Here is a 27,809-nt window from a genome sequence, read left to right as displayed (position 1 = left end):
ACTAATGATTTGGACTAAAATACATTTTTCATGAAAATACTTATTTCTGATTTCTGATTTGTCTGAAAAGTCTGTGATGTTTAAAAAATATATATGAAAAATTCATAAAATGTAAAACCACGATAACATTGACAATTTCATGTGAAAGCATTAAGCTTGAATGTTTGGTAATCTGTATATAATGGATGATGTTGTTTTTTTTGCAGAATTTTGCCGCTGTTAAGAATTTGATAAATGAAGCGTCGGAGGTTAATGTGGTTTAATAGGGAAGGACAGACACTGTGGCAGAGGGGGGGCTCACACATCGTCTGTGTGTGACAGGAGCAGCAGAGCAGCGGGGCTACGGATAAGATGATCCTCCTCTGGTCCGTGGTGCCAGAAAGGACATCTGGTCCTGTTGTTTTCCGGCCCCTGTGTTCCTCTCAGACGCTCTCCTTTACCCTGACCCCATTGGCTTTTATCAGCATCAAATCACCTATTTCATTTTTCCTATCTTTCTTAAAAGGAAATTACATCAAAGTGTATGATAAATGAGTTGGATGGTGGTGTTTTAGGCTTCTATTTTGAGGTTTTTTTACATTGAGATTTACCTCACCCTATTCCTCTCTCCTCCATATTGGAGGCTGATGAGCTATCTCACCACTAATCAATTGCAAATGAGAGCCATTCCGAACGTGGCCCAGCCAGGGTTTTTATAAGGAAAAAGGGAAGAAAATCAATGAATGGATGCTCAAAAAGCCTACCTTAGGTCAGATATTTTTTTAAATAATACAGAACTTCAGAAAACTCAACTCACTAAAAGACACATTTGATAACGGTTGTTATTACTAATAGTCTACCACAAATATGAAAATTATGCAAGTGTTGCATCATGCAAGTTAGTTTTTCCAGTGTCTGCCATAGGCTACCTATAAGCTCCATTTGCATTGGGTGTAAAGGGTGGATGACGCACTATGCATGGCTACGTAGGTTTTAAGAGGTTACAAGAGGTTAACAATTACATATTTTCCCCTGACCAAATTGGTACTTCGGCTGATAATACATTAAAGGGACCCTTCACCCATTTGCATTAAGCTTTGTATCGTTAGAAATCCAGTCATTTTTTTGAATGGTCTTGCATCATTCCCTCCTTTTCCCCTAATACGGAAGAGATCTGTATCTACCTCTAACACTTCCTGCTTTAAATTATGTAAAATGACGATTTTCTCGTAATTTAAAGCAGGAAGTGTAAGAGGGGGGGGGTCTCTAAAAAACTACAAGTACATTACAGACCAGTGCTAGTGGGTGGGTACAAACGTAGAGAGTTTATAGGCGCTATATTATGATATCATATAATATATAGACATCCATAATATAATATCACGGCCAAAAGCTGTGTGCGCCTCTGGATGATATTATGAATTAACGACTAACGTCTCTGGTCCTTCCACATCAATCTGAACTCGCGATACATCTGGACTTCAGAGAGTCAAAGCCAACGTTTTTGCCATAGTGTGCTTCTCCATTATGGCCGATAATCAATACACGGGTCTTATTTTGCAAACCTGCACCCGCACGTTCTCGCGAATTACATTCTGCACCCGACCAGACCCGCTATAAATTGATACCGTTGCCCGACCGGCACCCGAAAGAAAACATTAGATGGAACGCTGAGGAATTACACTATCTGATGTTTGAAGTGGTGCTTTAGATTGCTGTGCAAAAAAAGCACATCATCCACTGTGGACAATTTTAGTTGACTCCTCCGCTCCTGAATAACATATCCAGCACCGGAAGTCTCGCTCGCAATCGCAAAACCTGCGACCGACCCGCGCTGTTCAGGCGTCCGACCCGACCCACACCAGTTTCCGACACAGTATTATTTTTCACCCGTTTCATCCAAATTGTGCGAGTCACTCGTCAGGTACCCGAACCCGTGCAGGACTCTGGCCGAGATTACCCCCACTACTATTCTTAACTTGTTTTGGAAGTACCAGATACGTCCGATAACCCGACGCAGTCTTTAATTCATAATATCTTCTGGAAGCGCACACAGTTTTTGGCCGTGATATTACATATTATATTATATTATATAGATTTCTTCTCACTTCTCCTCAATGCTGTAGTTCCCTCTGGACTGCACTGCACTGAGTGAACGCTGCTATGTTACGTCCCTCAGGGAGTGAACGCTGATTGGCATTGTCTGAGGGCATCCTGGAGAAAAGGTCAGCTGGCTGGCTGTCGTACAAATGTGACTTCTAGCAACCCTTTCAGAGAAGGTGCACATGTCTGTCTTTCAAGAAATCTTTACGAATTCAAGGCGGACAACATATCCTGGCACCACTTGCAATACAAATATGTCCTTTCTGATGATTTGTTCACTCAATATTCTCTGAGACAGCCAAACAAACAAGAGCACGGCCAATGACATTATATAGACTGCATCCCTTGTTATTTGGGGGTTGATGAACTAGGAAAGTGGCAGAGCAAGTTTCTGCATTATAAGTGATACAGATCAGTTGATATCAGTGTTCCCGATTATTCACACAGTAAGAGCAGAATATAAAATCCGTTTACTTCGTGACTCAAAGACAAACTGTTAGGAGCTACAAGGAGTGCTGTCTGTGACCAGGGTGACACTACACATTTGTTTCAATATCTCTGTCAATGCAAGGGCATTCTGTTCCTGAGAGACACCCTCTTGAATGCCACTCGATGGAGCCATTTCAGGTGAAACGTGTTTACTCCAGTCTTACACTAAAGAAGATTGCTGCAATGAGCTTTTCAGAGGCAGAGCCTCGTATCACTCATAAGATCACCTATCTGCATCAGGGAGCGTACCCGGGCTCACCTAAAGCCAATCCTCTGCTGCTTCAGAGGCCACAGCTATGGAGTGTCTGAAGCAGCTATGTATGGATCAATAGGGTGCCCTCCGGAAGAGCTGACTTGACACTAAGTGCAGGAGAAGGGCCGTCATGGTGCCACACGCACCTGACATCGTGACAGAATTCCCGTCCCATCAGTAAGGCAGAAGCTGTTAAGTGCAGACGTAGATTCCCTGCATGCAGCTTGCTGACACTATCACTTTGATTGCGCCTATCCTGCTGCCGCTTCCACTAATGGTTTATATAATGGTGCATATAATATCATTTGATCGATTTGGTTATGCTTATGCGTGTATCCAAAAGCATACTTTTTTTTAAAGAAAGAAATACTGGATATCTCGGAAGGATGTAATAATTATTCTATTCATTATTTTGTGTGAAGAAGCTATTGTCAAGAAATCAAGAAATCAATTTCCACCAGGTGTGAAACGCAACCAGTTTTAATGCACAGGCTTCAACCTCTGGGGCCCGTTGTTGTGAAAGGGCTGTGTGTGTGTTTGTGTGTGTGTGTGTGTTGGGGGAGGGGAGTTAATATCTTGAAAAAATAAATAAAAGCCACTGCGTTTGTTAAATATATGACATCGTCATTATGTCAAATGAAAGAGTTGTTGTTCTTTAACTGTTTATATGCATGGCACTCTGCTGGTTTGAGTGGAAATAATTTCAAAAGCCACATTTGCAAAAATGTCAAAAATTTCTCCAAAATAGAAATGTCAGGAAGCTTTAACAAAGATCCCCAAGGTGACTTGACATTTGACTTGACATTTTAGCTTCAAGCCTTGAGATTGGGTCAGCCGGAAACCCTCCACCAGTAGCATAGACTAACAGCAGAGTAAAGCCATGACAACAAAGTGGGATCAAGTTACAGAGCAGGCTAGGTTTAGGTAGATAGCTAACTAATTGGACTTTAGTCAAGCCAGGAGGAGGATGTTTGAAAGGCAAGAACTGTCATAGTCTGACTCTAATTTATGTTATTTATCTTGGACCCTTCTCCACCTGTCCACCATATGTCATTTAGGCTTTTCCCCTCGCTTCACATATCTTACCACTCCCTTCTGAACTCACTTCATTACCTTGTCAAGGGCTACTTGAAAAAGTCATAGCCCATTCCACTTTAATGCGACCTTGGTTAAAATTAGGGTATCCAACCCTTTTAACTTAATCTATGTACCTACTCTATGTGTAAAATAAGGCCTTGAAACTCAGATCAGTGTTCCCTTCTCTTCTCTCCTTTAATTATCACACAGTTCTCCTACCCATACTTTTAAGGTACACTGTCATTTTCACAGACACAATCTTTACTGTGAATGTTATAAATTGGATTGGCTTTTGAAAGAGCATCATTGCAGCGAGATGGCGGGACTTTCAGTCACATGGGTTTAGAGGCTGGATGCGAGATAGGAAAGGGCGTTCAATAGAGGGATATCCGTTTCAATTACATGTTTCGGATATTGCTTTGTCAAATTATGTATAAAACCTCATATTTATTATTGGTCGTCTTAGTTGTTCTTCTTGTCGGCTCTTCACGCTCCGTGGTCTGTTCCCTTGAGTACCCAGATCTCACAGGAAGTTAGAGAAAGGAAATTGCGTTGCCGTAGACCGCTAAAAATCAGGATCCTCACTCGATCAGTCTCTCTTTTTTTAAAGATTTTATTTTCGAAGGTTTTATGATCGGGAATGAATCGAACCCGGGTCGCTGCGGTAAGGACTGGACCTTAATGGTAGATCTACCCAGAACCAAGGGGGCGCCCCTCGATCACTTTCTTTACAACTTGCACTTTAGGTTACGTAATAATAAGCCTTTGACCCAGTTACTATGAAGCCTCCAGTCAACATAAAAGGACATCTGAAATTGCATTCGCAGCAATAGACCAACCATGTCTACCGAAGGAGACTACGACTGTATAGTGATCGGAGCCGGGGTCCAGGGCTCTTTCACGGCATACCAACTCGCGAAGAAGAAGCAGAGAACTCTTCTGCTGGAGCAGGTTTGTTAATAGCGGAGTGCTGCAGGCAGCGCTCCACTACTGTTATTCAGGCTGCACCTGCACTATGCACTTGTGTAAGCAGGCAGGTGCACACGTATCCTGCATACTTCTTCTTATTAAGGCCACTTTTTTTGTTGCTATCTACTCGCTCAAACAATAACATAGAAATACCCCAAAAAAGGAATATGCTAGGTGCTATAGTGGAATCGTATGATACAGATTTAATAAGCAATATTACATATCGTTTTTAAGTGTAGTAATGTACTTGAGTGGCTATCCCAATCAAAACATTAAATCCAAGGGAAATGTATTAAACTGCATGTTCTCCCTCAGTATTTACTTAATCTAAGTAGTACTCTTAAGTAATCAAATTAAATCAAGCTGAGCTCACAAACAGGTTGAGAATTAACTGTCGGATCCATAGAACTGGTTAATACATACTACATTGACATGTATAAACACAAGTACACATGAAGTATACATACTAATACATACATACGTACGTATACATAAATACACATACATAAGTACACATTAGTACATATACACATGTATACATATGTGCACATAGCTTACCATATACATTATACACATCCAAACATACGTACACAAACATATGTATAAATACTCATACATACGTAGACATACGTAAACGTACCCATACCTATCTATATACATTACTTACACAAACAAATTATACCTGCGTACACATATATACACATACATATGTACACATGCGTAGTATACACACTTGTACATTCTCATACACATACATACGTATACATTACTTACACATAGTTAAACGTAAGTATACATACCGATACATATGTAGGCAAGGCAAGGCAATAATAATTATACTTACTCATAAATATGTATACACTTACATACGTATACATACGCATACATATACATATGTTAACATATGTTTACATAATCATACATACGTAAAAATACGTACACATACATTAACAAACAAACGAATAAACGTGCACATAAGCATGTAATTGCAGTGCAAGCACAATTTGTTGAATGATTTTTTGTTATTATTCTTTCTTTATTCTCACCACAATGCTTCCACATTTTTCACCTAGAGACTCCCTTCCACTTATAAAATATTTATATTAAATTGGAATCGAGTGCTACCATTTAAATTCCTATATTTATAATATGTTATACTTTTTAAATATTCAACTCTTTGAATAATAGTTTTACAATTGAAGTCAATGGGAGAACAGCGAAGCCATCCGCCGATTCTCTTTATAACCGTTAAGCTTCATTCAAACATTTATAAAATTCCTCACATTTCGGTATTTAAATATATTTTAACTGATTCGACGAGATTCAACGGTTTTATTTTGAAACCCGCCTTAAGCTTGAACTGTTACGCTATTTCTTGTTTCACTGGCTCTAAAATTATGAATCGATTGGAAATATGATTCTTGAGCATCGGTTGTTTGTCGGTAGCAAACAGGTGCTTTAAACTTCTCCACCTTACCATGAGGTTGTAAAATCAGACTGGGAAGATTAGAAGAGGGTTTACTCCACAAGTCTGCAGGGGCGCTAAGGGGGAAGTCCCCTGGTCCCTATCAAATTAAAAGCATGGCAAGTGGAACCATATCAATCTGTTACATTTGCATGAAAATTATATTTCTCAACGTCATGCTATCTACACAAACAATATGGCAAATGAAAGCTGAGACTCCGTACAACAGTATACACCTCGATGAACTAGATGTGAAAGAATAACGTCAATAACACACTTTTCCAAGTCACTACGAACAGTGATGACAGACACACACACACACAGAATTTAAATAACCCGTTATTTCCCTCTGAAATATGTCCTTTCAAGTTTGTCCTGCCACATACCCGGGGAAGCTCCCATGGCCAAACGAGGATCATTCGCAAGGCCTATGATCAGGACTACTACACCGTCATGATGGAGGAGTGTTATCGGCTGTGGGCTGAGCTCGAGGAAGAGGCCAGCATCAAGCTGGTTAGGTGAGAGAGCTCAAAACACGTCCTCTAACCTTAAATAACTTTACAACACATTTTGATCTGTGGGAAACCGCTACATAATTGTGGAAATTCATCTTGGCCCCACAAACATACTCACAGACAAGGCTGCACAGCATATACAACATACAAGAGCTTATGACTCACAGATTAACAGACATGTAGCATGTAGCTAACAAGTGTGAGATACACCATTATGACCGTGTATTATATTACATTAGCTTCTAGTGAGTCAGTTTAAAAGGAGTTAGAATAAGGTAAAGAATGCTTTGAAATATTGATTCTAATCTCAAGACTTTTCAACACTGTTATTTGTCAAAAGTGCAAAATTCCATGAATGCATGACTTCTTCCTCCACTGCTGGTGTCGCAAGTCATGCAGGACAGCTCAACTATGCCATTGCATATAAAACCCCTTTCTGCCGCCGTGGTGAACATGGGGTTTCATTTTGTGGAAGTATTTTCATAAATATGACTGGAATGGAATAAAAGACGACATTCAAAAGTGCTGGAAACTCCCAGCGTAAATTATTATCAACCTCAATACCTCGAAGTATCCACAACATAAACAATGTTGCGATTGATTTCAATCTCTACAGTAAATAAGAATCACACAAAGAAGAAACTGTGACCCTACAGTTTTGAATAAGGCATAAAGATACTATTTCAGTTTTGTTTCTGAAATGACATGATACAACGCTATAACAAGTAAATCAGTAAAAGGTAAAAGAGGTCAAATAGTTTGATTTAAAAGGCATAGGAATCACGAAGGCATAGGCAAATACAGACATTTATTTACATAAAATCGTTGAAATTGCCCCTTAAATCACTTTGAGACTAAGTTGTTTGTAAAGCTGTTGAATTAAGCAATATAATGAGTCTAAGAATAAGTCTGTATTGACAGTCTTGGTGGGTAAGAATGCTGCCAGTTGTACCGAGCGAGGTAGCTCGTTCCTCCATTGGGATACCAGACATGAGAAGAGTATGGACTGCTAATGAGTTCAAAGCAGTGGAGACAGTTACCGGCTCTGAAGTTCATTAATGGAGATCAGAGAGAATAGATGTTGGTGGGCACAGATCCAGAGACTTACCTGAATAACAACATCAAGGACTTGATCTTGACCTGGAAAGCTACAGGGAGCCAGTGGAGTGAGATGTAGAGTGTCACTGGAGTGCCGTCCGTCACATTATTCCACAATAGTAGGAACCCCGCCCAAACCTATAAATGTAGCCAATGCATGTGTACACATATATTACATTGGGCCTATTGTCCAATATCCAAATATATCCATACACTGAAAGGGCATGTCCATCCCAGAATTTCAGAATTGCTGCTCAGAAAATCTCTAGTATGCACACCTACCATGTCTCTATTACTCTTTTGAGTTTTTCCTTACTGGCTATTAGAGATTCAAAACAAACACTAAGGTTTGGGGTCACAGTAAGTCTTTCCATTCAAACAGCAACTCATGGCTGATAAGGCCTAAAACCTAAAGGCCACCTACCCCAATGGGCCAGCTGATAATAGATGGTTGGTTGTTATTGAAGGAGGTGCAAGTAAATCAAATTCTTACTCAGCAACACATTTTTTAACATGCAACAACAAACTTATTTGTGTCATAATAATCATATGCATATCATCTGATTCTTTTATTTAATCGAAAATTCGGCTGATCTCCTCGTGGTTAAAAAACACACACACACACACACACACACACACACACACACACACACACACACACACACACACACACGCACACACATATACACCCTCTTAAGGATTTAGGGCTGTTGTTGTACATCCTCTGTATTCCCATGGTCAATTATCAAAGGCTAGGTTGCCATCAATTGCAAATTCTATTTCACCAATTAAATAACACATTCAACAATTAATATAATGCAATTCGATGCATGCACCTTATATGCAGGGGCTTTCTGCAAGAAACACTGCTTTTCTCCCATCCCCTTAGACCTGCTCCCCAGTCAGATATGGGGGCCAAAATAGCCTATAGGGACTAAGCAGTGGCTTAGTCCATTAAAAGGTTCACATAATTATATTTTCTCTCAAGTGGAGTTGCAGGTTTGGCTCAGGATGTAATTTAGCATGACACCTAAGTGCCTGTAACAAGCCGGTTGTGGTTTTGAATAAGTTGAGTGTCTAAAATGGTTCGAAATGTGCTATATAAATATAATCCATTTACCATTTAGTGTCCAAATCAGGATGTCTCTGTTTCTCTGCCTTAGGCGTATATTAAGCCATGGTGGGTTGTATTAGGACTAGGGATGCAGCGATTAACTGGTTTCACTATCACGTCCTATTAAAACGTCACGGTTTGGTAACGGTAGAGGTTCTGCGACACTCATATTCTTGTCTCGTTCTACAAAAAGGGACATTTATACATTATTTTTCTGTGAATAACGGTTCAACAGTGAGTAAAACTAAACAAATGGAAAAATTACGGAATTCGCAAAGTACTGTTTGTAGAAGAGGGGGATAATGTCAAGTGGGTGTATTTTGGAGACATTCGCTTTTGAGATTGTTTCCCTGTTCAATAACTAGGCGATCACTCTCTCGTGCAAATTTGGTATCCAAAATAACACTGTGCTATCTAACCTTCATGTTATCAGAAGCAAGCTATATTCAAGTCCTGCAGTGCACGTAGACGTTTGCTTGCAGTGCCGACTGCTAGAGACATAAGGAACCTGTAGACTTCCAGCACGCATCATGTGATCTTATTAATTGCAGTTATTAATAACACCTGCATAAGAAATGTTCTCAATTCCATTCTTTCATTTTTACTAAAACTAGAAACAAACAATACAAAACAATAATATAACTTGTAAAAAAAATGTAATGATACAGTAAAAATTTAGATGTTGTGGTGAAGAAATACAACAGAACCTCTAATTAAATTCTCTAATTAATTAATTAATTCTCTAATTAAAGAATGCACAAGTGATTTATAGATCGGTAGTGTTGTGAAATCAATTAATGCATAATGGAACCGTCAAACCATGGTCTATAGTCTTACCATCAAACTCTATAATGTCCGGACTCCCCACCAAACTCATCAACAGACTGCAGATCATTCAGAACTCAGCCGCCCGGATCTTCACCCGCACCAAATCATCTGACCACATCACCCCTGTCCTCATCCAACTTCACTGGCTCCCAGTACACTACCGCATCCAATACAAAACCCTACTCCTCACCTACAAAGCTCTCCACAGCCTAGCCCCCAGTTACCTCTGCGACCTCCTCCAAGAATACACTCCCTCCCGCTCCCTCCGTTCAACCTCTGCTGGACTACTATGTATCCCCACATCACGACTCACTACAATGGGTGCCCGGTCATTCAGCTGTTCAGCACCCAGGCTCTGGAACTCCCTCCCCCCACACATAAAACAGTCAGACACCAGTACAACCTTCAAGTCACAACTCAAAACTCACCTGTTCAAATTCGCACACAACGTCTAACTGATCACTGTTTTGATTGTTTGTTTGTTTTGTCTTGTTTTTGTTTTATTTATTTTCTATTTATTATGTTTATTTTTATTTTATTTTTTTTCCACAATGTCTTGTTTTTTTAAACGATTTATGATGAATATATGCTCTGTAAGGTGACCTTGGGTGTCTTGAAAGGCGCCTCTAAATTAAATGTATTATTATTATTATTATTATTATAATGGTTTCATCCCTAATTGTGCCCATCATTTCAATACATAAAATGACTCAATGAGTGTATGGATACATTTAGTATTATGTCAAGTAGAAATGGCAGTTATGGCACAAAATAGGAACTGATCTAAAGTATAAAATATTTGTTAAAACATGTCAAACTAACATTTGACCCCTTAACTGTACACCTACCAGACAAACTGGACTGCTGGTGATGGGCCCAGAGAATAGTTCGCAGTATCAGGCGGTTAAGAACACCCTGCAGAAAAACAGGGTTCCCATGGTGATCCTGCCGCCAGAAGAATTCTCCAAGCACATCCCCAACGTGAATCTGAGCGAGGGAGACGGTGCTCTGGTGGACACAACAGCTGGGGTGTTGTTTGCTGACCGGGCACTGAGAGCTGTCCAGGTAGGTGGTGATACCCCCAATGACTGTTACAAAATAGGTTTACATTTTATCTCTGCAAAATGTACAAAAGTTATTTGTACATGTAGTAGTTTTCATAGTAGGATGCCCTCTGAAATTTGTGTATAGCTTGTTGACACAATAAAAATGAATTTCATTTGAATTTAAGAAAGGAGGAAGCGGCATATTGCGATAGCATTGTGAAATAATTCTATAAAAAACGTCTTTCCGTGTATATTACATAAATGATCTTTGTTAAAACAGTAGTTTTCACCTCAGAACACAGAGGTTTTATGGGTGAATCTGTGGGGCTAGAGGTTTGAGGCTCTCCCAAATGGTTTAAAGTGGGCTGATACTGTAAACATAAAGGTTGCTCTCCCCAGATTTTTTTAATGATCTGCCAGAGGCAATTAACCTATGACCTCGAGATTATGTGTTCTTGAATTCATAGGATATCATTCCAGGATCACGTCGAAAACAAAGTTGATTATGTTGAACAGTCACACAAATAATTGACAGCTCATGGCAGCTCTCTGCTTCCGTATACCACCACTACCAACACAAAACCTGAATGACTGTGCTGCATAAAAGTTTACACTATAATACTTATATTTATTTGTTATTGTGAATAATCAATTCAAAGCAAGTCAAGGCTAACGATATAAAAAAATCGTATTTTGCCGTCTTAATGCATCCTCAATCATGATATTCTAACTGTGTATCAACAAAAAGTCCAGCTGAATATCATGCTTCCATTTGACTGGTTGGACTCAGTATTCATCAAAGGCCATTGGTAGGGAGAAGACAGTAAGGGACTTAACATTGTACATTTCAGTAATCCCGTCGGTAGCATAAAAAAACGTGTTTTGGTTGATAGTAAGACAATATGGCCAGATATAACAATTATAAAAGGCAAAATGATGGTTGATACCCCCAGTTAATCAATGTGGTAGGGCAATAATGTAGCTGCAGCCTTATCATTCCCTTTTAAGGTTTCAGGTCAAAGGTACCTAAAGTGATACACTATAGAGAACCAAGCCACTGAAATAATTAACAAAGTTATCAGTCTCAAGGCTTGATGCACAAATCATTGCGATTCTACTTGCCATTTACTCTAGCTGTCTTCAGTCCAGCTAAGTCTAACATAATTAAATAAAACACCAAATATTTTAGAAGGCATTTTGGCTCCATACTTTTCCCACATTAATTATCCAGAGATACCAACCTACATGTTCACTTTTAATGTCAACACAATTGAGCCAAATGTAAGGTACAGAAACAGTGCCTCTATTTAAAGGCCAGTTTAGATGAATGGGTTCATAAAGCACTCAAAATATGTGTATCATTTATAAAATGTCTCCAAAATAGTGTTAAGTCCAGTTTTTGTCATTTTTGGCAGTAACGGGTGTTTTCTAACCATTCGGCGATGACGTCACATTGGGGAGACGTGGTGGAAGGTAGCCTCAGCCTAGTACTAGAACTATGGCATCTAAGAGGTGGCAAGAACCACAACAACATGTATGATGGCCCACAGCAGTATCATTTCGAACCTGTCAGACGTGAGAGGGCGAATGAGGAATTGCCGAGAACTGATCAAAGCCAATTAAATGCATGGTCAGAGAAGAATGAGTGGAGAGTTGCTATCATTTAGTAACGCAGCAACGAGCGCTGGAGCTAGTCAATGAACAGCAGTGCATACAATAAAGGCACTTTTATTTATTTTTAATGTCAGTGAATAGCACAGAGTGGAAGTCAACGTTTTCTTTATATCTAGCAATTATGTCGTAAGTACCGGTAAACTTAGTCAGAAGATCTAGAAATAGAAGGCACAATGCTAGCTATGGGCTAACTTGCCTAATCGGACACGCAATCAGTGCACTTGCAAATGAGTGCCGGAAAGGACACACTCATCTTATGCAAAACAATCAGTTTTATCATCAACATTCAGTCACTGCAAATATTTAAAGACTAGCCTCTTACCACAATTTAGAATGGACCCAAAGTATGTGATTGATACAGTTTGGTTTAGCTTTCGCTTGCTATCCGTTTTTAGTATGACTTCTCAACATTACGTCTTTCTTGTGTTAGGCACACAGGGCTAATTTGCATAATCGCACAGGATTGGCTGGTTCCGCAAGGCAAATAATAGATCATATTTAATTATCTTTCTATCTGTCTATGAACGCATGTGTCTAGTTTTAATGTGATGTATTTTGTGTATGTCCAGTCGGACTTGTTGTCTCCCTTGTGCTGTGTGGTCTTGTAGGCTATAATGTGTAAGCCGAATGACCTAAATGAATTCCCGACGATTTGTGTAGTTTGGTATTAATAAAGACTTGACTAGGCTATCTATTTATCTAGGCTATTAGTCAACAATTATTCGCCGAAGGCGAAGTGAATAGTGGGGAATAGCCCCAAAGACCGAAGGTTTATTTGTTGTTATTAGCGGACATCTATGTATTTATCTATGTAGCCTATCTGTTTCTGCTGAACACTCTCTTACTAGTCTCTACTCTCAAGGGTCTCAATGCGGCTTTGGTCGGTGTCTCCCCAACGTGACGTCATGCAATGCATTCTGGGGGAAATGAGAATCAATAGCAAACCGCTAAAATACCTACTTTTATTACATTCCGTTATGTGATACCTAACAACATTAAATACAATAAATAACAGTTTAAATCTTTATTACCAACAAGCAAATTGCACAAATTCGTTGGAAAATAAACCCTGCAACACGGCCTTTAATCCTAATAATTCAAGATAAACAGTTTTATACTTAATCCCAATTTATACTCTGAATTGTACCTTAAAATGATTGAAATTATTAAAATGATGAGATTGAGACTTTAATGAATGATAATTGTATTTTTAGAGAGAACATTGCTTCTTTTTCTTTCAAGATCTGAGGGGTATTCCTCAAAGCCGGTTTTATCACATAACCGGGTAAATTAACCCAGGATTTGCGGTAAACCTAGGTTTTCCGTTCCAAAATGAACACGGTATGTTAGTTTTTATAGAAACATATGCACTGAATCAAACCTGGTCGGAGAAGGTTTTGCGTAGGTTAAGTTTGGAACATAACCCGGTTTTGGGTATTTAAACCCGCGTTCACCGCAGATTTCATGTGTTCACAATGGCCTTTTTTCTTTTGATGAGAGGCCTGTTGATATCGGAGCCCAAATTATTCGTGCAATCCACCGGGAGAGATTAATAAAACCACGGCTCGAGATCGTGGCATATCCGGGTGACTTTTTGCTGGAGAGATAAAGATTCTCGCGAAAATCTTTAATATATTTAAATAGCCTTCTCCAGCCTTACATAGCCAACACTACCAATCGACGACCTGGCCTCAGTTCACTCCAGACTATTTGTAGTTCACTCCAGACTTTGCAGTTCACCCAGTTCACTCCAGACTTTGCAGTTCACTCAGTTCACTCCAGACTATTTGCAGCTCACTCAAGACTATTTTGCAAATGGTAGTTTTCTCTATAATGTTGGAGATGCTGAGCACATCTCAGTCCTTTCAGATGACCCATCCACGTCCGGACCAAGATTTTCATCAGCCTCCTATCATACAAAGAGCAATATTGGTATGCCGAGAGGCGCTTACAACAGAAAGTATAAAATACTTTCTTACGCCGGCTACGTTAGATCGTAGCCGGCGGCTCCATTACAAGCACTAATCCATCTTGATCTGTGAAGTTGATGAATTGTCACTTTTAGGTATTCTACCCAGTTACCAAAAAAAATACATTTGGAACATTTGCGCTGTGGCACGCACACGGTTTGCATGTGTTACTTCGAAGACAAGCAAAATCTAAAATGCAAGAAAAACTGAAAAACCTACATTCAACCAGTGGGGTACCCTCACATGGCCCCTGACTCTCTGAAGATGCCAGGGCGCCCTGAATTTATGTCTATTGCCAGCTCCTCCAACGGGATCAAGATAATTTGAGGGCCAGATCCAGTCTGCGGACTGTCTGCCTTTTTACGATTTGGCTTAAAAAAAAAGGGCTTATTTAAATGCAGGAGTGACAAATATGGTATGACAATATAAATGCTGGACTGACAAAATGCACCAATACGATGGTGGGAAAAGCTTACCAGTTTGTATGTTTTTATACTTCAGCTTTGGTTCTCTGGGTTGCAGAGGCTTTAGCGTTCCCTTTTCTTGTGATAATGTCCTTCTCCTCGTCATAGCTCTCCAGGAGAACCTGGAGTTCCATTTCATTGAAATAAGTGGCCCGTTTCGCCATTTCAATCAGGGTTTCCATGATCCATACATCACGTCTTTATCGGTTTGGCGTGGACACGCACAACCCTGTGTTAACCAACCCTGTGTTGATTGAACTAAAATATTTGTCAAATTAGGTTGAGAACGATCAAACGATCCTTGATAGATTTACTGAATATGAAATCCGTCTTGAACACTATCAACAATGACGCTTATTTGTATGGTTGTCTCTGTTTCAAGGGTCAGTTCCTGAAGTTGGGAGGGATTATTAAGGATGGACAGAAGGTGAGTGACATTAAGCCAGGGGCCCTGGTCACTGTCACGGCCTCGGGGGGCGTGTACAGAGCCAAGAACCTGGTGCTGACCGCTGGGAGCTGGACCAACGGCATGCTCTCCTACATTGGACTGCAGCTACCACTAAAGGTGTGTTGGGCTACACATATATATTTTTATTATCACCATGCATTTTACAAATGAAGGAAGAGAACTCGTCAACATCTTCCTAATGAATAATTAGAAGGGGGTTGTTACTCTTTCTCTAAACATAGCATGTAGGGATGCTGCTTTCATCTCTTTCATCTAACATTATGCCACGCAGGCTGACGGAACAGTGGGAATAAAAAAAAAAACGGCAAGGCAGCTGTTTGAGAGCAGGATCGGGCCTGGTATTGGAATTGCATTATTCACGCTAGCGGGCTGAGGGGGCCCGGGGAACGGCATGCCTGAATGAACCGGGGCAGGAGCCTGGAGAATGAGCTCATTGGCCCACTGAAGCAGGGCGCTGAATGCTTTAGGTACCAGAATGAGCGTCATTCATTTTCACTGGAAAGCTCTTTAAGATCGGGGGAGCACCCTTGATTATGTATTTATACGTTATTCAATTTATACATCAGTGCTGCTAGCAAGCCAACCAAAACATCAGAAGTGATGGTTGGTCACTCCCGCTCTGCATCACACAATAAATAAAACAGACTATTCTGTTTACATTGGGCGTTTTTTGTGCAGCAACTCCTCCTACGGGCCGTCAGTTTACAGTTGTTTACTGAAGGGGGAGGGGGGAGAACGGGGTGAGAGGAAGGGGGGAGAAAGAAAGGGATGAGGGCGGTTTAGGGGAAGGGGGGAGAGAGAAAGGGATGAGGGCGGTTAAGGGGAAGGGGGGAGAGAGAAAGGGGTGGGGGCGGTGTAGGGGAAGGGGGAATGAGAAAGGGGTGAGGGCGGTGTAGGGGGAGGGTGGAGAAAGGGGTGCGGGGAAGGGGGGAGAGAGAAAGAGATGAGGGCGGTGTAGGGGAAGGGGGGAGAGAGAAAGGGGTGGGGGGAGGGGGAGAGAGAAAGGGGGGAGGGTAAGGGGGGAGAGAAAGGGGTGAGGGCGGTGTAGGGGAAGGGGGAGAGAGAAAGGGGTGAGGGCGGTGTAGGGGAAGGGGAGAGAGAAAGGGGTGAGGGCGGTGTAGGGGAAGGGGGAGAGAGAAAGGAGTGAGAGGGCGGTGTAGGGGAAGGGGGAGAGAGAAGGGGTGAGGGCGGTGTTGGGGAAGGGGGAGAGAGAAAGGGGTGAGGGCGGTGTAGGGAAGGGGGAGAGAGAAAGGGGTGAGGGCGGTGTAGGGGAAGGGGGAGAGAGAAAGGGGTGAGGGCGGTGTAGGGGAAGGGGGAGAGAGAAAGGGGTGAGGGCGGTGTAGGCAGAGGGCAGTGTGAGGTGAGTGAGGCTTGTGACTGACTCATTGGCAGATCCACAGCTGCTGTTGAATGGGAACAGAACTATTTCAGGAGATCATACGGAGGCATGCATCAATACACCCTGGACTTTACCTTTTGAAAATGTTTATTGTTATTGACTTCCATTGTACGATCGTAACAGAAAAAAGCCAGCGCCATTCTAGCATCGGCTAGACAATCTGTGAAAAGGCCCCTAGGTTCAAAATAGTGAACATATCCTTTTAAGTGCTTGGACCTAATTTTGCCTGTGTTGAATATCAGAGAGAACAGAGCATATCGGATCTCTTCCAGTCGTTTGTGCCCGTGTTCGTGCTCGACACACTGGATGAAGATCATCCTCCATAGGTCAGTGATGATGACAGGTCTGAGCTGTAAAGAGCCATGTTGGTGTTCCCTGGTCCCTGTGCTGACTATAGGTGCTGAAGATCAACGTGTGCTACTGGAAGGAGAAGGTCCCCGGCTCGTACAACGTACAGCAACGCTTCCCCGCCTTCCTCCAGGTGGAGTGCCCCGAGGGCAAGCACCACATCTACGGCCTGCCCTCCAACGAGTACCCTGGCCTGATGAAGGTGAGACGCTGTGGAAGCATGAGCTTCAAAGGGGCTGTCGCTAGGATTTATAATCTGAGTGCAGTTTGTTAGGAATGCCGTAGCCATCCGTCAGCTATTAATGAGTCAATGTGCTGTGATGATATCTGTTTCTAGTAGATTGTCTGTATGAGCCAATTTGATATGAGTGTGCTCCCAGTTAGTTTCTGACCAATCAGGGCATCCCTTCCCTGATTTGTTTAGGGAAACCATCTCGTCACAGGTTTGTGAAATGCAGAGAGGGAGGGGACTTTAAAGACATAAATACATAGGTCGATAGTTTCAATAATCACTTGGAAGTAACTATATGGTGCTGGCAAAAACCCTCACGCCGTGGTTTAAATGGCACTGGTGTCACCCTTTTGTAGTGTTGAGAATGAAAATTTGGTTCCCTATATAGTGCACTTGAGATCGTTAAGATCATGTTTTCCTTGCAAGGAGTTTGCAAGGAACATCTAATTAATTCCCATTTGGTTATTTTTTATCCTTATCCCTATTTTCTTATCATTTATATATAATTCTTTATATTTTGGATAAGTTATATTATACAATTTTCTAAACAAATTTACTTTTTTCTTTCAATTGTATTGACTTCTTATTTTTTTTCCAGAAAGATGGATGAATGTTCATTAGCTAAACAAAATATGTATTTCAATTAGGCAACCTTATTAGAAATTAATATCTCTCTCTCTCTATCAGGACCTCTGTACCCTCGTAAAAATAATGGCTAACATATTCATATTTGCCCTACTCCTAGTTCATATTTTTCACCCAAAAGTATATTTTCCATCTCTTTATCCATTTCCAAAACCTTTGAAGAAGTGTAGATAATGATGCTTTTGCTGTTCATTTGGTTCAGTTTGTCTCTGTTCTCTGCATCGTGGTGCGCCAGCAGGAGCTGGGAGGCTAATAGCAGACAGCATGCAAGGAGAGGAGGGCCAGATGGCGGTGTCCCCTCGCAGCATTCCCTCAGACAGGAACAGTGCTGCTCCATGGCCATGTCCTACTGGAGCGTTCGTGCTCAAGCACAATCTACCTTGCAAGGAAACCTTTTCAATTTCGATCTAAACATAAATGTTCTATTTCATGCAGGCTTCGCCTTATGGGCTTGTCCCGTGAGCGCTGAAAATCTCAACAATGCACCAATTAACACATTCCCCACGGCAGCGTGCATATTACGCGGCGCACAGCAGCTTTCCTCCCCAAGTGCTTGAAGCAGGTGCTTGAAGCAGGCATCTTATCAGTCTACTACTTCCAACATCTACGATGACGCAATGCAGTGGCATTGTGGCGGCCCGGTGGCACCCACCGCCTGGCCTCGAGTGTGGCACTTTTCGCCCGTTCACTTTGTATTGGACACGTGCTGGACGCGTGCTGGACGCATGCTGGACGCGTGCTGGACGCGTGCTCGCGTAGGGCAAGTGGGGCGTGTAAAAGGGAGGGAAAAGAGTTGAAGAGACCATACAGACTCTTGGTGCAATTTCATTTTCTGGTTTTCAGACAAAGTGGTGAACTCCCCCACGCAGCCACTAGAGCGAGAGCGGGGCGTCAGTGGTTGCCAGTGTTGCACGCTCTCCGTCTATTTAATGAAGGCTTCGCCTCATGGTGGCTTCCCAGCATTACACTGGGATTAAAAGTGACCGTTGATTCTGGCTTGGTTATGGTTCGTAGCCGATCATCGCTTTGCGTGTTCTTAGGAGAATTTGTCGTTTTTATTTACCTCGGCTTCACCTCACAGCTTTACCTTAGCCTATAAGGCGAAGCATTATGGGCTATTCACGTAGCATGCATGAAATAGAACGATAGTTATGTTTTTATAAATCTAGTTCTATGATTGTAGGCGTCGCCGTCTAGTTTCCCACCTGCTGTTCCCTCACATTGCTGCGTGTGCTGTTCCCTCACAGTGCTCCATTGATTGGTGCATTGCTGACACGTTTACAGGGACAAGCCTATAAGGCAAGGACGGCAACGCCTACAATCGTAGAACTAGGGTTATAATAACATAGCTATAGTTTTCTGTAGTGTTACAAGCAACCGAATACCAAATGAATACCAAAAAGCAGTGCAACGCAATTGCCCTTTCTATTGTGGCCTATAGCAAAGATTACTGTGTGTGCACACATATCATTACTGCAATTACTTGTAGTGCACCTGTGCACAATAATCCTCTGCTTGCAAAAGCAGCAATAATATACATGAAAATCATTCGGTGAGCGTGCACATAAATTGGAACAGCACGCAACTGACGGACACAAATGCTCTCGTGCTTGCAAAGTGTTCCTGCTAGCACTGATATTTTTCCTGCTTGATCGCATGATTTTCTTTTTGGCACCCAGTGGGAGGAGCCATCCATAGCCTTTGTATACATGAGAACAGCCGATCCGGCACTCTGCCCTTGCTTCATGCCTCGCCCCATTTTGGCTGGAAGCAGCCTGTTGACCTGACTTGCGGTCAATTCAAATTCCAAGGTCTTTGGCATTTATTTTTTAAATAAAATAATCAGTTTGGCAATTAGGAGCCCAAATCCCTTCACCAGTCAGGCAATTATATTTTGTCATTACCAATCAATGATCAATATTGTTATATAGAAAGACATAACAACCCTACCTAAAGGTGTCAATGCCCTAACCCTCTCTGCTGTTAGCCTGAAGCAATAGATCTCTTCATTAACTTAATTTCCTTCGCTCTTTTGGAAAGCAAAGAAAATCGTAAACTGTTTTTTTTTGGTTTCTTTACATGCTAAATCCACTGGCCCTTTAACAGCGCTGGTTTCACCCAAATTAACATTTGTGATTGGCTGACATTATTTTGCCCGCCATGTGATCTCATGGCTGATCCTGTGATGTGTGTGACGTCTGTCCAGGTGTGTTACCACGCTGGCAGTGAGACTCACCCGGACATGAGGGACAGACAGTCAGACCGGTCGGACATTGACATCCTCAAGCGCTACCTGACCCGCTGCTTCCCTGGCCTGGACCCTGAGCCCGCCGTGGTGGAGAGCTGCATGTACACCGTGAGTTTGTGTGTACCATGATAACAAGTGTGTGGATCTAATGGGTACTTGTGTACTAAAAGAAAAATATATATATTATTAAAGTTTACATATTTTAGCACCAGGTGTGAGTGTGATAAGCCGTTACAAGCCGTTTTGAAAAACTGCTCTGTATAATTTGTCACTCTGAATATCCTTTAATATAATTTCATTCATCGTTATTAGATAACACAGATATACATTGAACATTATAACATCTATGAAATTCTGAATGTCATCATAATAGTTTTGTGTCAACCAGATGAAAATAGTTGCATAGAGTCACCTCTTACATGTGTGCTTTATACAAAATATAAATGCATTACTTTGGCACAGCGGGACCCTATGGACCTCTTTTGAAGTGGATGCAGAAATGTCTTTCTAGAGTTGAAACTTTAAGTTTTAAAAGTTATAAACCCCTGAGCTGGTTCTTTGTGCAGGTAACCCCAGATGAGGACTTTGTGCTGGACTGCCACCCCATCCATAACAACATTGTTATTGGAGCCGGATTCTCAGGTGTGAATCATCGATATCATGTTTGGATTACATTTCACCGCAGCCGTACAATGACATTTCAGGGACAAAACTTGAATTTGTGGTCAAACACTAAACACTGTACTCAGCGTATTGAGTAAATGATCCAGTTGTAAGTTTACTTTGACGCCTTGGCGCAGTGAATCAGCATTAACCCCAAACCACCCCAGGGGTTCCTTAGAGCTCCCCTTAAAACCTTAGTACTCCTTCCACCTGGAGGAGAGAGGAACAAAAAAGCATGTCCAACATATGTCGGCATATATATAAGAGGCAAATTTTCCATAATTCTCATCAGAAAAATGTGTAGCCTTTTTCTCCACACCTCATCGTTTGCATTTTTCATCAAAGCTAGACAAAAGTGCTTTTAAGCAAGTGGCAGCGAATTGCCATGGTTACAAAGTCACCCTGTGGGTTTGACCAGCTACTGTAGACTTTGAATCTGTTCCTCAAGAGGGATGAAAATACACGTGCCTGAATGTGTCAGAGCTGTCCTTTCATGACTTCAAAGACCAGGCAGGAATCCGCAGGGGCACGAAGACCTTTTGTCAGATGGCAAAATTACTGCATTCTGCACACCCCTCTGACATTCACAATTTGTTTCCAACATCTTGGCAGCACACAGAATAGGGCAAGGTCTCTGCTTTCTCCATCCATCTGGATCCATCTATGATCATGATTTGTACACAAATGTACCTTGATAACAAACAACACAACGGCCTTCATTTAGGGAACGTATTACCTTTTTTAATTGTATAGATGCCCTGCCATTGAGGGCAAGATATTTTTGGCTTTATGTTTTTACTTGTGCTGGGCTCAAATCTATATATGAACAAATATGTACGATACACATAGGCAGTTTTGTTCATCGTTTTTCAACTTGCACACTGATGAAATCTGATAGGTAAATAGGTTGTAATACTCATTGCAAGTCATTCTTCTTTTTCCCATAGGTCATGGCTTCAAGTTTGGGCCACTTATTGGCAAGCTGCTTTGTGAACTGAGCCTGGGTGAAGTGCCTTCTTACGACCTTTCACCCTTCAGAATCAGACGGTTTCCAGAACATCTCAAACCTTCATTGTAATGTGCCCACTCTTTAGTGGCCTGCTAGAAGAAACGACTACAGATTCAGTTATCAGATCAAGGCCAACAAGTTGGGAAATCTGCATCTTTGATGACATCATTGCTTTTATCTTTAACATGCTTTTATCATGGCACATATAAACTAATGCTTTTTGGTTACCACGATGTGTTCACTCATTTCATGCATTGGTGGGTCTTTGTCCCTTGTGTCCTTTCCTGAGTTACCCGTTTTGTAAACTCATCACATTAGTAAGACAATGAGCCGTTTGTCTGTTGAGCCAGCTGGCTGTTGAGCGTTTAGATGTGGGATACTTTCTATTTCCCCATGTACTAGTAAACATTTTAATCACTAATTAGATTGCCTATTCCAAAAGATGCCAACCAAGGCCATAATTTAGAATGGTACAATTATACAAAGGAACGACAAGAGATCAGCGAGTCATTTTCTCCATTCCATCTAAGGGTCTTCCGAATGAAAGGGAAGGGCCATTTTGCAAATCACCCAAATTAAAGTTAGGTTTATTAGACATGCAAATTAGGAAACAAAAACATTATCGCACTTAGCCATTTCAAAAACCTTCCTGGGATTTACAGTACATAGCATGAAAGTGATATCTAAAAGTCTTAATATATGTATTATTGTAGTAGTTTACCCTCACAATACATTAAGTCTTGATCAAGAACACCTCTCAGAAAGTATTAATTTTGTTGGGAGTGATCCCTTGGTTTCATCTTCTCATACTTAATGAACATTGGGGCAAAGGGCATTGGAAAGGCTACACATGCGTCATCTAAAAAACCTGTGTTGCTTGAAGTAATGATGTAAAGCACAGAAATCAGTCATTTCAAGGTGTGTGCACTAAGCATTAGAAAATTATTCCCATGAAATCCATCACGGGCAGGGAACCAATTACTGTCCACTCACTTGGCCGAACCAGACCACTCACATTAAGCCATCGAGGCCTCTTGACAGCATTTTATGCTCGCTGGGTCTATCATGTTCCTCTTTTAACATTATTAGGTCGATTTCGTATAAAAACTGTTTTGACTGCTCTTTAAATTCTTCACTTTCAAAGGGCGCCGCCATTGTTTGTTTTATTCAGTTGACTGCAACCGATCATTGTTCATCATTAACTGACACTTCCTCTCCGGGCCCAAGCACTGTTTGGTCTGAGCTTTTTAACATTTTGGAAATAGAGGATAAGGATAAGGCAAACGCACTACGCTTAGCACTGAAGACACATTCCTCCATACTATGGAGTCTTATCGCCAGAAATCATTTGAAGGGGCTCAAATGAGAGCCATGTTGAAGGAGTGAATGCTAGACTCTGGCCCACCGGGTGCCTTGAAAACCAGGCCCTCACAGCCCCATTTAACTGTACCTTGACTCAAGGTCACCTAATGCTTGTAGTAATTCTAAATAGAAGTACTTAAAGCTTTTTGTTTACCTTTCATTACCCTGTAGACCTCTGCCTAGACCTCTCACCCATTAAAAGGCATTGGGCCTGATGCCAGAAGCAGCATTGAATACCTCTAGGAGGTCATCAGACAACATTGAATATAAAAGCGGAGCTAGAAGAAGGAAGTGAAAAATAAGAGGAAAATCACTCAACTAAAATTCGGTTTCTTGATGAAATGCAGTTATATCTGTCCCTATATTTTCGTTTTAATTGACCATAATCATCAAAAATAGTATTGTAAATAAGTAATGCTAAAAGCTGATCAAATGAGATAGAATATCATGGAGCCATCAAATACTTGATGGCTTAGCAGGGTTTGGTTGCCATAAAATAAAGTGCTATCTCTAATGTATCTAAACATAAACTATATACAAATTAATATATGATTCAATGTTACAAAAATATGCTGTTGTTAGTCGTTGATAGACGTTTTCAGAAGGAATGAAGGGGTAAAAGAAAGATTGTGCTGGGCTCTCTGCCTTATTTAGGTGACAAGGGTTCAAGTCAGCCCAAACACAAGATGGGTTATAAGATGCTCTGCCCATGGGGAACAGCAGCAGCACCAGCACATTTGGAAGGGTAATATGCTGGGTGCAAAACATTTCTACTTTTGCATGATTCTGCAGCCTCGCCTTGTCACTGTCTCTCAAGGGAAAAGGTATGCCTTTCTATGACACATTTTCACAGCTATTCCACACTTGGGCTCCCTCTTGCCTCTTCTATTATGACTGCCAAGATGCATTATCGTTCAGTTAATGAATACTGAACATACCTGGGTCATTTGGGTTAGGAAGGTTCAAGATTTGCAGACCGTAATCACCAGTTGCATGATACATTTCCATGAAAAAGGCTGCAGGAAATGAGGGGACTTCATGTTGGATTTTTCAACCAATTCAGATGGGCTGTGTTCAATTTGGCTCACTGTGCCCTCATTCCCTACATAGTGAACACTATATAGTGCACTATTCTGGCAGTAAGTGTAGGGAGAATTCCGACACTAATTATCTGCCAGAAAGCCATCTGCGTGATGTGTATTGGTCGCATAAACAAGCAGACCCCTGTGAGGTCATTTACATGAGATCCCGTATATGACAACCATCTCTATTGAATGAATCAGCTGACAATGACATTGGCTATGCATCATTGGCTATGGTGAGATTATAAGTGTGTATCAGTTCTACATGTATTTGAAGGTGCAATTTGGGTGGGAGCCCTGTAAACTAACATTTCGAATGGTGTCTCCCCCGATAGGGCACAAGTCAACCAATTTGAACGCAGCCTGTAGCTTAAATAAAGACGGGCTTGGAATCGATACCCTGGGCAAGTCCATAAATAACCGTTCCGCACATTCTCCAGGTCTATCTGAAGTTAAGCTGTACTGGATGACATAATGTGTGTGTAAGAATGGCAATCTGGACCTCACAAAGATATATGACTTGCCTACTGTGAGAGCACACACACACGAAACACACACACACGAGCACACATAGTCCGGAGGAGATATCTGGAGGCATTATATAACAATCACCATTATTTATTTACAATATATTAAACTGTATGCAAAATTATTACCATAATAGCACATGGTGAATTTGTTCAATGACAATCAACATGAACCAGTTAAAAGCTTGCATAAATCATACATATATATTAAAGTATACGATAGGCAAAGTGATCTTCCTTAATTAAGTGGTTTATTGAGCCATTTTTATTAAGTGGAAGTCAAAAAATCCTCAACCTGACTGCATAGTGTTGAATACAACCCATAAGAGGCAATGACAACCTATTTTTTTCTCAGTTTCAGGAAGCCCTCATGTTAAGATCCATGAACGATGTACAATTTGCTAAAAATATTGTATTTCTACTTCATAAATATTATAAATATGGCCGATGGGTTTGATGTCAAACATGAACAATCATGAAAGTCTTTGTTATCATGTTTGCTTCTCAATGTGTTTACTTTGAAAAATGACATCATTAATCAGCACAAAGACCTTGAAGACACACTTAATGAGTGTAGCGCAGTGAAAAGCAACTCAGTGACTGAGGAGCTCATAGTAGTGTTTTTTTTATAATGGCAACCTAAATTCAATGCCCATGTTAATTTCCTTTGGAAAGCAATGTAGGTCTGATAGAAAATAAAAAGGCAGATCCTGTGTGACTAGCAGAGCTTAGTTAAAAATGATTCTTGCTAGAACACAGACGAAAATCTGAAAAGGCATTTTGCAGAAGTTACACTCAAGCTTTATGGAAATGCACTTCCTTGAGGGCCATACTCCAAACATATAATCAATCCAAATAAAAACGGGGGGGAAAGTGGTTTGCAGACTAGTTATTGCCGCATCAGCATAAAAGGAAGAAAGTATTTGCCAGCAAAAGAGGGAAAAAGTAGCAAAAGGTTAGAAAACCAAGCCGATAAAAACTTTTCTTTATCCGTTTTCAGTCTCCTCTGTCAGTTCACTCAAATCTACATACAGCCGGACGAGACCAACTGTCGAGGAGTCTACTTCGATCACGGTGGTGTTTTTTGGTTATATATAGTGTGTGAGTATATATAATTGCAACCTCAAGTTCTTTGGCTCGGTTACAACGATAATGCAAGGCAGCGCGAATAGGGAAGGGCGTGCTGCCTAAGCCAAGCCACTGCCTCCAGACAGTGATCTGGGAACGCAGACTGTACACACTTCACCCAAACCCTTTAAGAACCCAGCAATGCCAGTTCCGCACAGGATTAACAACGTAAGCGACAAGATGCTTTCCGGCAGGAAATTAATATACCTTGGGGAGTTCATCTTGTGTTTGAGTGTGTGTGTGTGTGTGACTGCTACGTCTACAGACGCAAACATTTGGCACAAATTGCATGCAAGGAGAATAAAGTGATGGAAAGCGTGACCAGTGAGTGCATCATCGCTCCAATGCATCGGGCCGCCAGGAGGTCCCTGCCACCTACAGGGGGCCGCTGTGTTGGTATCAACAGCGGGGGGAGGACGGGAGCGCACTCCTCTCTTCCTTTTCTTCCTCCTCCTCCGCCTCTTCATCAGATCTGTCAAAGCCGAATCGACGCTGACTCGTTGGGCTGAGAAAGGAAAGAAGACGAGACGACTTATTTTCAGCACTTGATAATGTTGCAGAGACCGGAGATAAGGAGCACCTTGGTAGATTATGTAGTAAGTACATGGATCCGCCTAATCTTAATGTTAAGCATTCCAACAAAACAACCACACTGTGATACACAGTCACGTGCAGTGCCCAGTAAGCAAAGTGGTACTTTAAAAAAAATCGATGAACATACGTACACCTCAGATTTATACTTTGTATTGGTAATTGGTAAAATAATTGGTATTGGTAAAAGAAAAATAAGATGTTAAGTAAATTGTCTAGTTATCTAACAAATGATGCCGGCTTGCAAACTACCTGTGGGTTTTAACATTATATAACATTCATCTGCTTTGATATTGCAAAACTGGTGGTTAATGTGTCCATTGTGCACCTTAAATTAAGTCACTAGAAGGTGGGGATCGATGCTTTGGGTCTATTTATGCCTGTAGTTATGGGGCTGCAGGGAAGATGGCTTGACTTAATTGAGGACTGCTCTTATTTTTTTACCATTTAAGGGTAATAAATCACAGAGGTTAAGGAGGGAATTTGGGGTAGAAAGTCTTTCACGAGATGAATGCGCTTTAATCCCACGGCTAAAAAGTCACAAAATATCTTTCTAGCCCGGGTCTACCTCTTACCGGTGAATAATTCACAGAAATCCTGATATGTCTTTCAGGATTTAGAAGTATATGCGATTTCTTAACTTCAAAGCAGTTTTATGTTAAAGATCCCATGGCATGATTTCTGAGGTTTTCTAACATTAATATGAGGTTCCCTTAGCCTACCTATGCTCCCCCAGCAGCTAGAATTTCCATTGGGTGTAAAACGAGCACTAGGCATTCTGATCCGCCTTTGAAAAAACGAAAGCTCAGATGCGCCGTTTTGGATTTCTCCACGTATGTTGTCAGAAGGGGAGATGCCAGAAGAAGGGGAGAATTTGGCCCACCAATGAGCGACGACCGTGCGAGCGCCACATGTGTGTGTGTGTGTGTGGGAGGTGTGATTACACACACTGTAACGCAAGTGTGGTACACTTCTTTGTTATTTGGATAACCGTTCTGCTGCTGGTGTTATGGCGCATAACACAACGGTTCTATGACGTCCCTGGTATTTCCACAACAAGAC

The 27,809-nt window shown here is 41.3% G+C and overlaps 2 protein-coding genes across 2 annotated transcripts in view; one reads left to right on the top strand and one right to left on the bottom strand.

Moving 5' to 3' along the window:
- The first annotated feature begins 4,453 nt into the window (after positions 1-4,453).
- Positions 4,454-23,732, top strand: pipox (pipecolic acid oxidase). Its single transcript, XM_056612022.1, has 8 exons — positions 4,454-4,852; positions 6,705-6,853; positions 10,742-10,955; positions 15,427-15,609; positions 17,310-17,462; positions 20,344-20,493; positions 20,952-21,027; positions 21,996-23,732. The coding sequence occupies exons 1-8, from the start codon at positions 4,742-4,744 to the stop codon at positions 22,124-22,126; spliced, it is 1,167 nt and encodes a 388-aa protein (XP_056467997.1). The 5' UTR covers positions 4,454-4,741; the 3' UTR covers positions 22,127-23,732.
- The window catches only part of myo18ab (myosin XVIIIA b), a 56,250-nt gene continuing 49,267 nt past the window's right edge, over positions 20,827-27,809 (bottom strand). The window contains exon 43 of the mRNA XM_056611999.1: positions 20,827-26,661. Coding sequence (XP_056467974.1) covers positions 26,556-26,661 — 106 coding nt within the window. The 3' untranslated portion in view covers positions 20,827-26,555. The remainder of the gene's footprint in view (positions 26,662-27,809) is intronic.

Source organism: Gadus chalcogrammus, chromosome 16 (genome assembly GCF_026213295.1).
Source record: "Gadus chalcogrammus isolate NIFS_2021 chromosome 16, NIFS_Gcha_1.0, whole genome shotgun sequence".
NCBI classification, from domain to species: domain Eukaryota; kingdom Metazoa; phylum Chordata; class Actinopteri; order Gadiformes; family Gadidae; genus Gadus; species Gadus chalcogrammus.
The sequence above is the reverse complement of the archived record's forward strand: the minus strand, read 5'-3'. Positions and strand labels throughout refer to the sequence as shown.

What these genes read in the sequence shown, in the direction of transcription:
- pipox (XM_056612022.1), top strand. Translation starts at nt 4,742, where the DNA reads ATGTCTACCGAAGGAGACTACGACTGTATAGTGATCGGAGCCGGGGTC. An exon ending in GACTGCAGCTACCACTAAAG is followed by an intron (nt 15,610 to 17,309) that starts GTGTGTTGGGCT and finishes TGCTGACTATAG; the next exon opens with GTGCTGAAGATCAACGTGTG. An exon ending in TGGAGAGCTGCATGTACACC is followed by an intron (nt 20,494 to 20,951) that starts GTGAGTTTGTGT and finishes TTCTTTGTGCAG; the next exon opens with GTAACCCCAGATGAGGACTT.